This window comes from Podarcis gaigeae (genome assembly GCF_964106915.1).
Source record: "Podarcis gaigeae genome assembly, chromosome: 16".
In the NCBI taxonomy this organism is placed as follows: Eukaryota; Metazoa; Chordata; class Lepidosauria; order Squamata; family Lacertidae; genus Podarcis; species Podarcis gaigeae.
The window spans coordinates 37,558,745-37,573,323 of NC_139693.1; the positions used below are offsets into that span (position 1 = coordinate 37,558,745).

The 14,579-nt window shown below is 48.6% G+C and overlaps 1 protein-coding gene across 2 annotated transcripts in view; it reads right to left on the minus strand.

The window, feature by feature from the left end:
- The window catches only part of CFAP251 (cilia and flagella associated protein 251), a 35,715-nt gene that overhangs the window by 19,163 nt on the left and 1,973 nt on the right, over positions 1-14,579 (minus strand). The window contains exons 3-11 of one of the 2 annotated variants that reach the window (XM_083716957.1): positions 12,950-13,492; positions 11,000-11,140; positions 9,887-9,996; positions 9,561-9,669; positions 8,786-8,866; positions 7,288-7,365; positions 6,754-6,798; positions 2,940-3,157; positions 398-589 (exon numbers count right to left, since the gene is read on the minus strand). In XM_083716957.1, coding sequence (XP_083573083.1) covers positions 398-589; positions 2,940-3,157; positions 6,754-6,798; positions 7,288-7,365; positions 8,786-8,866; positions 9,561-9,669; positions 9,887-9,996; positions 11,000-11,140; positions 12,950-13,492 — 1,517 coding nt within the window. The remainder of the gene's footprint in view (positions 1-397; positions 590-2,939; positions 3,158-6,753; positions 6,799-7,287; positions 7,366-8,785; positions 8,867-9,560; positions 9,670-9,886; positions 9,997-10,999; positions 11,141-12,949; positions 13,493-14,579) is intronic. The other variant, XM_083716958.1, reaches the window with a different exon arrangement.

Below are 14,579 nucleotides of genomic sequence, written 5' to 3' on the forward strand. Positions count from 1 at the left end.
AGAATTTTGATTCATACTCCAGAGCAGGCATAGGCAAACTCTGCTCTCCAGATGTTTTTGGCCTACAACTTCCATGATCCCTAGCTAGCAGGACCAGTGATCAGGGATGATGAGGATTGTAGTCCCAAAGCATCTGGAGGGCCGAGTTTTCCTATGCCTGCTCCAGAGTAACATGCTGAGACAGTGAATATGATATTTACTGGATGCCTACCATTGATCTCAGTTTTTCCATACAGTTTGTTATATAACTTACCTCTTTGTGACCGATATATACACAGAAAATGAATGCGAAGCTGCACAGACGGCCTTATGTGGTGGCAGCTTTTGGGACAACATCACCATGAGTAGAAAATAGCCCTGCAGGGTGGGACCAAACCCGATTCTCTTCAGTTCTCACCTGACAACAAAGGGAAGCCCTGCTAAAGTGCAAGAAGTGGGGAAATTGGTGGTGTCCTCAGGACACATAGGTTTCTTGGAGAAGGATATGGATCGGATGCGTCCCAGTTTAAACTGGCTGTACCAGTGAAGAAGCTGCAGGTCTCCATCATAGAATTTCACATGGCCTTTGACATCACAGGTCACAAAATTCCTGAAAGGAAAATCAATTTGTTGTAGAGATATGGCATCACATTGGCCACAAAGAATAATATTAAAACCTAAAATAGGTAATATACTATTGCTCTGGACTTGCCTCTTAAAAGAAAAACCTAGCTACAGGGCTTGGACCAACGACATTTTGCTTCCTGGGGCAAAGGACAAGGTGAGGGGAGTGCCTCAGGTGGCAGGATCCACAGGTTAGCAGATGCTGATGTAGATCTTTACCAGCCCCCTTGTCACTGATGTAGATCTTCATTCATTCCCTCTTCCCTGGCAGGAAGAGGGGCACCATTTTGTGGTTCGCCCCAGGTGCCACAATGCCTTGGCACCCATTCTCTGTACCCAAGTCAGCGAGACTGCAGCTGAATGTCCAAGACAATAGCAGTGGGGAGCATCTCTGCCATACCTGAGTGCAGCACACCAGCTCAGAGGGGGCAGAACAAGGCACAAGACACACACAGCTCTGCTCCACACGTTGCCTGCAGTGGACACTTCAATCTGTCCTGCTGGACAAACATAATGTGAATGGCTTCTACAGGCAGCTAAGGGCCACAAAATAGGGAGCACAGGACATTATTATTATCAGGACCAATGTCCGTCATCAGAAAGAGCTCTACCTCAACTATATTCAGATATAGTATATCTGATATAGATATAGCAGCTATATTCAGATGGTCCCAGCTTCAATCCCCAGTGGCGATGTCCCCTGCCCAAAACCCTAGAGAGCTGCTGCCAGTCTGTGTAGACAATATTGGGCTAGATGGACTAATAATCTGGCTCAGCATAAAGCAGTTTTCTATATTCTATTATACTCATGTATATTGTTCAGAGCATGTCTGTCTTTTATCCTTTGAGGGCCAGCCCTGTCATTAGGAAGAGTGAGGCAGAAGCTGGGGGTGGCAAACACTGCCAAAGTCTGAGAAAATGTGTTGTCTGGCCAGCAGCTTAATGTCACACTTGGGGGAGAGGGCACCGTCTTGCAGCCATTGTTGAGGCCAAATAGTTTTGGTAGGTGGGATGGAGTGAGGGCTGCCATCTCTTCCTTCACCTCAGGCAGCAAAACGTCTTTGGCCAGGCCTTGTTCTGAAAGAGGCGGGTGAGCAGGTGTGCTTTGGAAATCTCATTCCAAATATTTATTTCCAAGGGAGAGGAAAAATTGCTGGCAATCAGTTAGTAGAACCACAGAGGAGGAGGAGAATTTGGCAAAACAATTCCTTGCTTTTGCACTAAACTATGTTTCTTGGGATTCTTTGGCTCTCTGAGGTTCAGTTAGCAATTCAGATCCAGGGAGCCCATGTCACAGATGTTGAAGCTCTGGCCCTTGTGACAGAGCAGGTCCCGTGATAAATAATATGTTGCCTGCATTGCCAGGGCAGCTGCTTGGCCTGCAACCACATCTAGTGCTGCCTTGGTCTTCTCATAGAGCTGCTGCACTGTGTGCTATTTGTGAGACAGGATGGCAGCTCCCTTGATACAACCAACCCTTTCATGGGATGCAATCCATCGCTTGCTTTTGCACTTTTCTCTGTTCCTGAATGCAGCAGTGCCCTCTGCTGGGTAAAACTGGGGAACTCCTCTTAACACTCACCAGGTGTCCCATAAATGACAGTCAAACTAATTACAGTACAGTAACGCAGTAGTGGAAGGAGGGTTGAATCGGATCAGAAGAGTGGCAGACTGCATTTGGACTGGGGTTGCTAGGTCAGCAGCATCCCAGACCCTAAGATTTCAGGGCCCAAACCTGAGACCCCCTGATGATGTCATGGGGCCCCAGTGATGTCATAGGGAGTGGGCCCTGGAAAGTCTGTGCAATAGGTGTAGAGATGGGGGTTAATGTGACAAGGGAAGAACAAAGGAAGGAAGGCAGACCCCGTGCCCTGAGAGTCAATCCAATAATTTGCAGCTGGCTATGCTGGGCCAGCAAGCTGCACACATTGTCTTCCTATTTAATAAATTGTATTACATTACATTAAGGGCCCTCTCACCCCCCCCCCCCGGAGATTCAAGCCCTCCTCCTGCCACCTGGAGGGGGCCAGGCAAGCCCCAAGACTTCAGGTCAGCCCTGGAAGGTCTGGCAACCCTAACTGGGGTTATTGGTGACAAGTTCTCTCCCCGCCCCCCCACTGCCCCCGTAGGGGTAGGATGTGCCTATTAAGATGGCCTTCTCCCAGAGACATATGGCATCTAAGGATTTGCGGAATACTTTTGTGGATTCTCCTCTTGGCCTGGCTGGTCTTCCATGGGTGCACTCCTGGCTAGGTACCTGAAGATCTAGCATGGTCACTTGATGCCCAGGCGACAAGGCAGGAGTGATACGTAAACCTGAGAGATAAGCTGCTCACTTGTCTGTGATGGCCAGCACTGTGATCCCATCCCGCTGCAAGTGCACCAGCTTGATGGCTTTCATGTTGTAGGGTTTGATGCACACGGCAGAAGATTTGGAGGGAGGGCTAACGGCATCCCAGACCACCAGCTTCCCTTCCATAGTCCCAGTAATGGCTTGCGTAGAGCTGAAGTGGAAAATGGTCTGGCTGAAGATCCCCACGACTTTGTTGAATGACTGGAGAAGGGAGAAAGGGAAAGATGCCCTTCGCCACCGAGCAAAACACAAAGCAGCCAGCGACAGAAGAGCTTTCAAATGCATACAAGTGGCAGAGAACAGAGATAGAAGAATGTGAGCGCTCTCTCTCCAGTTCTCTTCCCCCCCCCCAATTTTAAGGTCAGTTTGTACCCCATTTCTGCATCAGTTGGCGAATCTTTATTTTAAAAATTCTATAGCTGCATTTTCCTGCACAATCCTTCCAATGGACACATTTTTGCAAGCCAACACAACACATTTTGCACATTGCTTTCAATAACATACACGTTCTTGTGTCCTGTGTCCCATAATATATGAGGTTTTTGCTTGCCAAACTGCATCACCTAATTCAGACACAAGCACACTGTTTCAGTTTGCATACTGTTTCAGGGAGTGTGAATTAAGTGGACTTGCATTAGAAGCAAATTCCTCACCTGTCCCTACCAGAGAATAAGAGAGGGCAGGGTGGGTGGGTGTGTTTTCGGTGGTTCTCACCCCCACCCCCAGTGCTGCACAAACAGCAAACACAGCTCCTCTGCCCCATCCATATAACTAAGAAAAACAGAGGAGATTGGGGAGAGGTGGAAGAGAGAAAGAGAGGAAGGAAGGAAGGAAGGAAGGAAGGAAGGAAGGAAGGAAGGAAGGAAGGAAGGAAGGAAGGAAGACTTGGGCATAAGCACAGGGCACAATTTGCCCAAAACATTGCATATGCTAATTTTTATGTGAAAATACAGATTTAAGCCTCTGAGCCAACCTAATGTATTACTTGTGCATTCCTTTTTTATCTGGAAACAGTTCCTACCTCCAATATCCTCTAAAATTGTTTCCCCTTCCCTCTCCCCAAGGCACTTTCACGTACATTTGTGAGGAAATGCCCTGTGTGATTTATAAATGTTAATTGTATTTGTTGTGATAACTGAAGGTTTTATTTAACTAAACTGGAATATACTTTTATTCATTAGAAAAGGAAATGGGGTGAGGGCTGTTGAAGAAGAGAACACACTTTTGCTCTCCTCCAGCAGTTATCAAACACACATGCTTAATTTTATTATATTTACTATACTCAGTGGAGTCAACCATTACTTTAGGTTGTTCATATTTATGAGTTTGCAAGATGAGAAGGGCTGTTTAGGGAGCCCTGTTTAGGGGAGCTTTTAATGTTTAACAGACTATTGTATTTTAATATTTTGTTGGAATTTGCCCAGAGTGGCTGAGGAAACCCAGCCAGATGGGCAGGGTATAAATAATAAATTGTTGTTGTTGTTGTTGTTATGTTGTGTGGCTGAAGGCTTGTTGGCCCCTGCACTTAGCAGCATGCTCAAGAGCCCTATAAGCAAAGTTTTGTTTGTTTGTTTGTTTTGTTTTTAAAAGGCAGGAGGATAGTGGGCAGGAGCTCCGAGGACCAGGGCAAAGACCCCAGGCCACCCCCTTACGACACTCCTGAAAGAAAGAAGGAAAGAGGGAAACATTAGAAAGGAAGAGAGGAAGAAGGAGAGACTGTCATATGCTAGTGTAAGGTAGTGGTTTGAGTGCTGGACTAGGATCTGGGTCGACCAGGGTTCGAATTCCCACTCAGCCATGAAGGTCACTGGGTGGCCTTGGGCCTGTCACTGCCTCTCAGCCTAACCCACCTCACAGGGTTGTTGTGGGGACAGAAGGAGAACCATGTAGGCCACCTCAAGCCAAGACATTTTGGCACTTGGGGTGAGCCACAAAAGGAAACACACACAGACACCCCCGCCGGCAGGGAACAAGGGGCGAGTGAAGCTCTCCTTTGGGAACAAGGGTAGGAGGAGACCAGCAATGTCTCCTATTTGCCAAGAGGCTGCTGAGAAGGTGGCAGATCCGCCCTTCAAAGCATGTGGCTCAGCCATCGCTGCCACTGCGTCGGCGGCAGCAGGCGACATGTTCCTTTGAGACCAGATCAGCTGCCCCTGTGAATCCTGCCACCTGAGGCAGCAGCCTCACCTTGCCTCATGGATGAGCTGGACTTGCTTTGATCTCTTTGGAGAAAAAGGTGGGATAGAAATGCAGTTAATAAATAATAAATAAATATTGACTCAAGGTTATGAAAATGGAGGGAGGGGAGAGAACTTTCTGTGTTCTATGTTCCTTATTAATCTCCGGGTTCTCAGCAGCACAAAGCCCTTTGTTCCCACTGCACAAAATGTGTTGAGCTGCCGGTTCAGAATGTTATGTACAGTATTGAGGTTCTCACCCTGGCCACCAGGGGTATTGTGTATATAGTTTTCACTCAGGTCCATGTCAGTTACTTTAGGCAGGAAACCCTGGGTTGTTGTTGTTACAATGTGATAGCCTATAAAAACAGGCTGGCTGAGTTGTTCAGTTCAGTTCAGTTCCAGCTTACTTATAAAGAACTACTTGGAGAAATCTCTGTGTCGTCTGCTATGTCCATCCACTATTCCTCAGCCTCTGCAGGCCCAAGATGTTCAAGACGGCCCAAGTTTTGACCATGCCACTAGCAGTCCAGGCAGTGCCGTGGGACGTGCTAAAGGAGAAGCTTAAAAACCACTACGCTCCAAAGCCATCCAAAATTGCTGACCACCATGCATTCTACCAAAGGGTGAGAACTTCAATACATAACACAAAATATACTCTGGAGCACAACTGTAGAGCATTTTTGCCCTCCTCTGCTCTCCGCAAACCCAGCCAAGGCCCACATAATCCATTTGCTGCTGCTTGGCTGGGAAGGCTGATGGGCAGAGTGCACAGCACACAGGTCTCAAGATCTGTAGAAGGCCCTCCCATCAGATGTCAAGGGAATAAACAACGATCCGACTTTTAGAAGACATCTGAAGGCATCCCTGTTTAGGGAACTTTTTAATGTTTGAAGTTTTATTCTGTTTTTAATGTTCTGTTGAAACCCGCCCAGAGCGGCTGGGAAACCCAGCCAGATGGGCGGGGTAGAAATAACAAATTATTATTATTATTATTATTATTTGTTCAGCAATTACACATTCAAAACAGAATGAGTCAAATGACATGAACACAAGCAGCAGGGCTGGATGGGACGACATACCCTCCAGTTTAAAGGTTTGCTTTCAGTTTAATTGCGCCATCCATCAAGGTACTAACAGGCAAGTCTTTAAACTGATTACAACACTGGCCTTGGACTGGAGATAGCCAGGGTCAGCCAATTGTGTGAATTGGCCTCTGGGTGTCTAGCCATGGTGAGTTTGCACACAGATCATCTGGTCACCTGTTTTTGCTGAAGGACTTTGGATTTGCTTGCTGCAGAACCATAACACAAAACATAGGCGCCAATTCCTAGGGGCTGCGGTCCCTTTGCCTCCCCATAATATATTTGAGCCCTTATCCCAGTTGATGGGTGGTGCTGAGAAGGAGGAGCAGCTACAGATGCCACTGCGTGCTTGCGCACTGGCTCTCTGCCTGGCAAACAAGCAGGGGGCACCATGCTAAAGAAGAAGACAACGAGGGGCAGCAGTTGGCAACAACAGTGGTGGTGACATAGAGGAAGAGCAGGAGGGCACCTTGCCCAAAGGCCCTCCAAAGGCGTCAGTTCTGTACATTCCTAAGGTGATCAATGCAATACTCACTTTATCTGTCAGGGGCGGAGCATGGTAGTGCAAGATGTCGGCATTCTAAGGAGACATGGAGGGGAAAAAACAGAATCAAATCTCAGACACCACCAAGGCCTGTCTCCCACCCCTCCACTTCATTGTGAGCCGCCCATTTCCAGTAAGCTTATTATTCTGAGAACCTTCTAACATCATTTTCTTCTTTCCTCCCCATCACTTTTTCCTTTCGTGCCATTTCTTTATATAACAAGGGCAGAGCCTGTGTCTTGTTTTTGTTGATCTACAAGCCTGCTGGGAACCTTTCCAATTGATGAACAGAGGATAAATGCATTGGATGTGTTAATGAATGAACCTGGGACCTTCTGTGTGCCGGCACTACCCAGGCCAAAGGCAGCCTTGAACCTTGGCTGGGATTTCCAGGAGGCTGAATTCTGACCATTTCTGTGTTGGAGCTGTGCAGTCATAAAACAGAGAAGACCTACATCCCCTGTGGACTTATTACCAGCTACAACAACATACCAAAGTACAGCAGACATTTTTATTCCAACTTACCCATATGTAGAAGATGACTTGAATTTTACTGTTGCTGACCAGCTCATTATGGTCTCGGGAATTAAAGGCAATGTAATTCTGGAAAATGAACAAGCTCAGAGGTGACAGCAGTAGCAGAATGATATTTTAGCTCAGTGGTCAGCAAACCTTTTCAGCAGGAGGCCGGTTCACTGTCCCTCAAACCTTGGGGGGGGGGGGACCGGACTATATTTTTTGTGGGGAATGAACAAATTCCTATGCCCCACAAACAACCCAGAGATGCATTTTAAATAAAAGGACACATTCTACTCATAAAAACACACTGATTCCCAGACTGTCGGCAGGCCAGATTTAGAAGGTGACTGGGCTGGATCCGGCCCCCGGGCCTCAGTTTGCCTACCCATGCTTTAGCTCATGGCACTTATAATTTCTTCTCATTTGGAAGCCTACATAGAGTTTGACCCCTAAGTCAGCCTTCCTCAAATGGATGCCTCCCTCCAGATGTTTCAGACCCCAACTCAGACCGTGTGGTCAATGGGCACGGATGATGGGAGTTGTAGTCCAGAACATCCAGAGAGCTCGAGGTTGGGAAATGAAATCTGATGCCTAAGTATTGACTAAGAGTCAGTTCACACACTTTTTTTCTGCTACACTGATGAATTGTTGTTGTCTCTACAGGTAAGGATTCACAGAATCAATATAGTGTGTGCACGCGCACAAATGTCCACATCTATCTCACCAGTCATACATAAAGGTAAAGGGATCCCTGACCATTAGGTCCAGTCGTGGCCAACTCTGGGGCTGCGGTGCTCATCTCACTTTATTGGTCAAGGGAGCCGGCATACAGCTTCCAGGTCATGTGGCCAGCATGCCTAAGCCGCTTCTGGCAAACCAGAGCAGCGAACAGAAACACCGTTTACCTTCCCACTGGAGCGGTACCTATTTATCTACTTGCACTTTGACATGCTTTCGAACTGATAGGTTGGCAGGAGCAGAGAGCGAGCAATGGGAGCTCACCCAGTCGCGGGGATTCGAACTGCCAACCTTCTGATCGGCAAGTCCTAGTCTCTGTGGTTTAACCCACAGCGCCATACATACACGGTGCTTTAAAAAAGAACAAGAAAGCCTGTGTGATGCAGTGAATGGAACATTTGGAATGGCGAGACCTGGGCTCAAATCCCCAGGTAGTAAGGCAGCGGCCAGAAGCTAAAAAGGGGCCGGGGGCAGGGGGAATCCAATGTACTGGTACCTTGCCTACAGCTCGGTAGAGGGAAGGCTGAATACAAAGTAAGTAAGCAAGGAAGGAAGATGAAGGAGTCATCTAAGAGATCCTAAGAACAGCTTCACCACCACAAACAGGATACCACGGCAGGATTGCTCAGTTGCTCTTAGATGAAATGCTTTTACTTTGTTTTTGCTTTTAAATTGTGGATGTGGGCTCCCTGGAGGGGAAGGGGTGGGATATAAATCCAATCCACCCACCCACCCATCAATAAAACAAACCAAACTCATGTCTCACCTGGAAGCCAAACTGCGGCTGGATTTCTACGCTGCAGACAGGCTTTGTCTCAGGCGAGGTCCACCTCCATATGCAAACTTTCTGATGTGATGAAGAAAGCATTTTAAGGAAAGAAAATAACATACTCTCCTAAGACTTAACAGACCTCCCACATCCCCCATGGCATACCACTCTGGACAAAACCTAACTAGGCATCGTGTCAGCACGATTATGGACAGGAGTGAGGTTACACTTTGTCTCAAAGACCTGCACTGACTGCCCATTTGTTAGGTCTCTGAGGCCCTTAACAGCTTCGGACCAGTTTGTTTGAAGGATTGCCTCACCCCCAAAGGGTGTATACTTGTTCTAATACCACCCCCAGTGCTTTTTCCCCCAGAAAAAAGGTGCCAGAACACACTCCCTTAGAAGACCCACCCAAGAGGAAGAGGGGTGTGAGGAGAACCTACCGCCCCTGGCAGTGTGATCCTGGCGGGGTGCCATTGCAGCTGCCCGCCCCTGCAGGTGGTGCACCATGCCCCCAGGACGTGCGCCAGCCCCACCCCCGCCTGTTCTCCGCCTCCCTCCCCCCCCCCCCCGGTGCCAAAGCATGAAGCTCCGCCACTGCAGAGCCCAAAGAATCTGTGTTCTGGGAGATTCTGACTCCTGCTTATAGCCCATTAATCAAAACTGTTCACGCCCTTCCCTCCCACCATCGAGAGTGCCCCCCTCACTTCTCTCCTTCACGAATCCAAGGCACCCTAGTTAGATGATTCAGCGCAGGAAATGCTTCCTTTACCTGCGCTTCCCCAGCCCCGATGGTAGCCAGAAACTTGGAATCATGCGAAATTGCGATGGCGCAAACTCCGCCCTCTGGGTGGCTGTCAAATATGGTGTGCACAGGAATCCTGGAGAACACAGCACACACGGAACGCTCTGAAACTGAAGCAGGTTCACGTCTGCCCTGGTGGGGCAGATGCAGCCGAGACCTCGGCTTTATGGCTGCCCAATTACCCACCAAGTTTTAAGAGTCGCGACACCAACACTGTTGGCAGCTAAGGCCAATGCGGGAGAGGTCTAACGCAGAAATAAATGGTTAGCAAACCTCCGCCACCAGATGCTTACGCAGAGTATCCGTCCCAAACAGTCACCATGCTCTGGGGGCCCCTGTCAGCTGTTGCTATCCACCTTCGGTCTTCACTTATGCAGATGCAGGATATGCAGTCTGTGTGTCCCTGGAAAGTCAAAGGCAGAGAGCGAGCCCTGCAGAGGCAGCTCATGGGAAATCTCACTCAAGCTGGTATGCTAAATGTTGGACCGCTTTTTTATTGGGGACATAACCTTGTGGGTAATCTGTCAAGGAATGCATCTCAGTGGGGACACTGCCAATGGCAGGTGCATACTTAGGGCAGCACACCCGGTTTCCCTACATGGGACACAGGGGGGCCTTCCCAAAGCCTAGTAAATGCTGTACTTTGGGATGGAGGCGTGAGGGCTCTGACAGGGTCCTGGAGTCCTTACCCCAGCCTAGTTAGTGCTTGCCCAGCTTTGGGAAGGCAGCGTGAGAGGTGCAGGCCACAAATTTTGGCCTCAAACAGACCACCATATGACCAAGGTCCTTCCCTGCCAATGGCCAGCGGCACCAGAGGGAAACATGCTCAGGATTAAGTCGTCTACAGTCAAACCCTCCACCCTTCATCATGGCGACTTCAGATTACAGTTCTCTCTGTTAGGCAAGATGTGCCGCGAAGCAGGCAGGGCAAAGCGGCTGAAACAAGAAGAGCAAACAGGAAAAACCCTTCTGACACGGGACCTTTTTTGCCTGTGGTACAGGGCAAGATGGCACCCCATCCAGTTTCATGTGCAGAAGCTGACCAGACAGAAGCGCTGGCAGCAGGGAAACTTCCTCCACTGTGCTTGAGGGCAGCATACTAGCGGAAGGAACCTAGCATGGGGCACCCGGGGAGTAGTGTTGGGATGATGGAGAGCTCTGTGTGCGCCCTGAAATCTGCCCGGCTGCTGCCCCAACACCAGTGTGGCACCTCGTCTCAGCTGCCCGTTCAGTGAGCTTCTGTGCAGAGAACGGGATGGGGCGCCATCTTGTTCTGTGCCTCAGGCAGAAAAATCTCTCAAGTTGGCAGGGGGGGGGGGGAAACAGGCCACATGCCACACTCAGCTCTGTCCTCCAGCACTAGGTCACCGCTCCTCCCTCCTGCCATCTGCCTCTGTGACCCCTACCTGGAGGAGATATTGCCTGTTCCTGAGGACATCATGGATCACGGCCGTGTGAGAGGAGACGTATAAGATCACTCGGTAGTCTTCATCAAGCAGGTTGAAAACCGGGAGTTCGCTGTTATAGCCAAAGACCCAAGACAAACTCTGAAAGAGAAAGCCAGAGCAGGGAGGCTCTGCTTAGTAAAAAAAAATACACAAACACACCCCAACATCAACATTTTTTACTGATATAAGCCCAACAGCACAATTGGTGCAAGTAATGAGTCCCAAGGAAGCATCATGGAGGGGCTGGTCAGAGCAGGACAGCGTTGGGGGGGGGGCACTGAAGGAGCTACCTGTTGGCAACAGGGGAGGGGGAGCAGCTGTGCCAGGGAGAGTGGCGGGGCAGAGGGAGGGAGTTACAAATGATGAGTCAGATCACATCATACAGCAGCAATATGCTAAGTGTTCCTGTCGTAAAGTGTGCACAGCAGTAAGTAGAAAGTGTGGAAAGCCCCCACCCTCCACCCCGGCAGCAATCAAAAACATATTGTGACCACAAATGCCATAAATTAAATTTGCATGCAACCATGAATTTTGTGCCCTTCCAGACTGGTACTTTGTTTTTATTTTTTGTTTTTTGGTCTGGGTGTCTTCTGCAACAACATTTACATTGTGGAATAAATGTGGTAGAATGTAATGACAACGTAACTTATGTAATTTACATAAGTAATTGTGTAAGTTAAGTCATTTCGCTACAGCAGAAAACGATACAAATAGAGTAAGCCCGCAACTTACACAGGGGTTACATTCCGGGGATCACACCTAAAGCAAAACCGTGTATAGTGTCAAAATACACTGGCTGCGATGGAGGGTGGGATTGCCAAAGATTTCCCCCCTGCACACTCACCCCCTTTCCGCCCCCTTTTTAATTTTGCCAAGTGCATAAAGCTGAATGTGCACAAGTTACATGTGCTTCCTTTGCGAGTGTACTCTGGCGTCATTTTTGGCAGTGAAACAGAAACTGGGGGGGGATGCAGGACAGAATGGAGAAGGATGCCTCCCTACATCCCATCACAGAGCTGCCCTGAGACCATCACAAGCACAATCATGAATGCACAACTTTAAAATGTCTAGATGGGCCCCTGAATGAAACTGATGTTTGACTGGGTGACTCCCAATAACGCTTGTACAGTACAATCAGAATTTTTTTGGCCAATTAATTTTTATCAATTTTCGAAAATGTTCAGTACAACCGGATCTTACACTGGGGTCATGTTCTGGGTGTGGTGCATATATGCAAAAATGCATATCAGTGTGGTGTAGTGGTTAAGAGCGGTGGACTCGTAATCTAGTGAACCGGGTTCGCTTCCCCGCTCCTCCACATGCAGCTGCTGGGTGACCTTGGGCTCGTCACACTTCTTTGAAGTCTCTCAGCCCCATTCACCTCACAGAGTGTTTGTTGTGGGGGAGGAAGGGAAAAGGAGATTGTTAGCCGCTTTGAGACTCCTTCGGGTAGTGATAAAGCGGGATATCAAATCCAAACTCCTTCTTTTCCAGAGCTGGCATACCACATGGGCCTTGTCTCCCTAGCAAAACAGAGAGCTTTGACTGGGCAAGGCCCGCTCAGCCTGCCAGCTTGGCAATGCTCTCGCGAGATCTCACAAGGCTGCCCGAGTCCCCACAAGATCTTGTTGTGCAAACATCCCCCCAGTTCCCGAGACGGCACAATGAGATGGCCTGTCCCAGTAAGCAGGGCAGAGAGCTTAAAAGCTCTTTTTGCACAGTGAAAACCTTGCCTTCATTTAATTTGTGGGATTCAAACTGATCGGCCTTCAATCGCACATGCGTGAAGTTGCACAAGTTTAATGTGTATAAGATGTGATTGCATTTTACTGTAAGAAGACAGAAAGGAGGTGGAGCCTCTCTTTCCACTGTTCTACTGATGCCGCTCCCTTTCTGAGCAATACTCACAAGTGGGTGCGCCGAGAGTGGCCTGCTGGTCTCCTCTAAGGTCATGCCAGGGAGGGCCGAAGAGACAGCGGACTCCTCCTCCCCCTCTGCTGGGGTCAGGCTGCTGGCTGCAGTCCGTGCTTGGGAAGGGCCACTCTCTCCTTGGGCTGTTTTCACCTCCGTTTCCCGGCTGGCCCTTTCATCCTCACTTGAGGGCCCTGTGCCTCCAAGGGCAGCGTTGACTTCGTGGCTCACCTCGGCCTCGGCCTTTGTGGCCGGACTGCCAGGCCCACCACTGCTTGCGGAGCTTGCAGCTTGTCCCGAGGCAAGGGGCTCTCTGAAACTCACTGCTGCCTCTCTGGGACTCCCGGCTTCCTCTCTCCTGGCAACACTCTGGGTGCGCATGAGGCCACGTCCTTCCTCTGCACCAGGAGCAGGACCTGCACCTTGGTCATCTGCTGCTGCTGCTTCCCTGGCGGGGGACTCCTGAGTCTTTTTGCTGCTGGTCTCGTCTTCTGGGGCTCCAGGCTCTTCCTCCTCTGAAGGCTGCTTAGCCGCTATTTCCTAAGAGGCAAAACAAAGTTTTGGGTTGAACACCCTGCTTTGCAGAGGACAGTTCTTGATTTAAATTGTCAGAGAGGGCTGTTCTCTCTTTGAAACCACCAAGTCCAGAAAAGAGGCAAAAGACGGGACAGGCCACAGCTCTTGACACTGACCACCAGAGGTTCCCTGGCTAGATTTCCCCACTATCATGAGATGTTTTATATTCCTAGTATAATCATCGTTGCTACTACTACTACCAGAAGTGGCCCAGGTGCCACATAATGCTCGTTTCGCAGTTGTAAGGAATCAATCTTTGGAACTCCCTGGCTATTGACCTCAGGCAAATGCCTTCACTGTACTCTTTTCAACAATTTTCTTTAGGGAAGTCTGTTCAGACATGTAGAACGCTGACATGTGTTTTTATTTGCTTTTAGATTATCACTGATTTTTAAAAATGTTTTAGCTGTTTTTATTGATAATTTTATTGTTTTATTCCTTTTGAAAACCACTTGGAGGTTTTTTTGCAATCAAGGGATATAATCATATGGCATAAATAGATAATAAATAAATAAATGTTAGCAGAGTACAAATGTTACGATAAATAGATAAGTATATAATAGGTTCACTGGGGGGGGGGGACCAATGCTATATACATACAAATGCATGAAAATGGCCTAATAATTCATTCTAATTTGTATTTCTATTTAAATTATGGCAATCATTCCTAAATCTGCACTTAAAGGTAAAGGGACCCCTGACCATTAGGTCATCGTGAATGACTCTGGGGTTGCGGCGCTCATCTTGCTTTAATGGCCAAGGGAGCTGGCGTACAGTTTCCAGGTCATGTGGCCAGCATGACTAAGTCACTTCTGGTGAACCAGAGCAGCACAGGGAAACACCGTTTACCTTCCCGCTGGAGTGGTACCTATCTATCTACTTGCACTTTGAAGTGCTTTCGAACTGCTAAGTTGGCAGGAGCTGGGACTGAGCAACAGGAGCTCACCCCTTTGCGGGGATTCGAACCAATGACCTTCTGATCGGCAAGTCCTAGGCTCTGTGGTTTAGACCACAGCGCCACCTGTGTCCCTAAATCTGCACTTCCAGACTT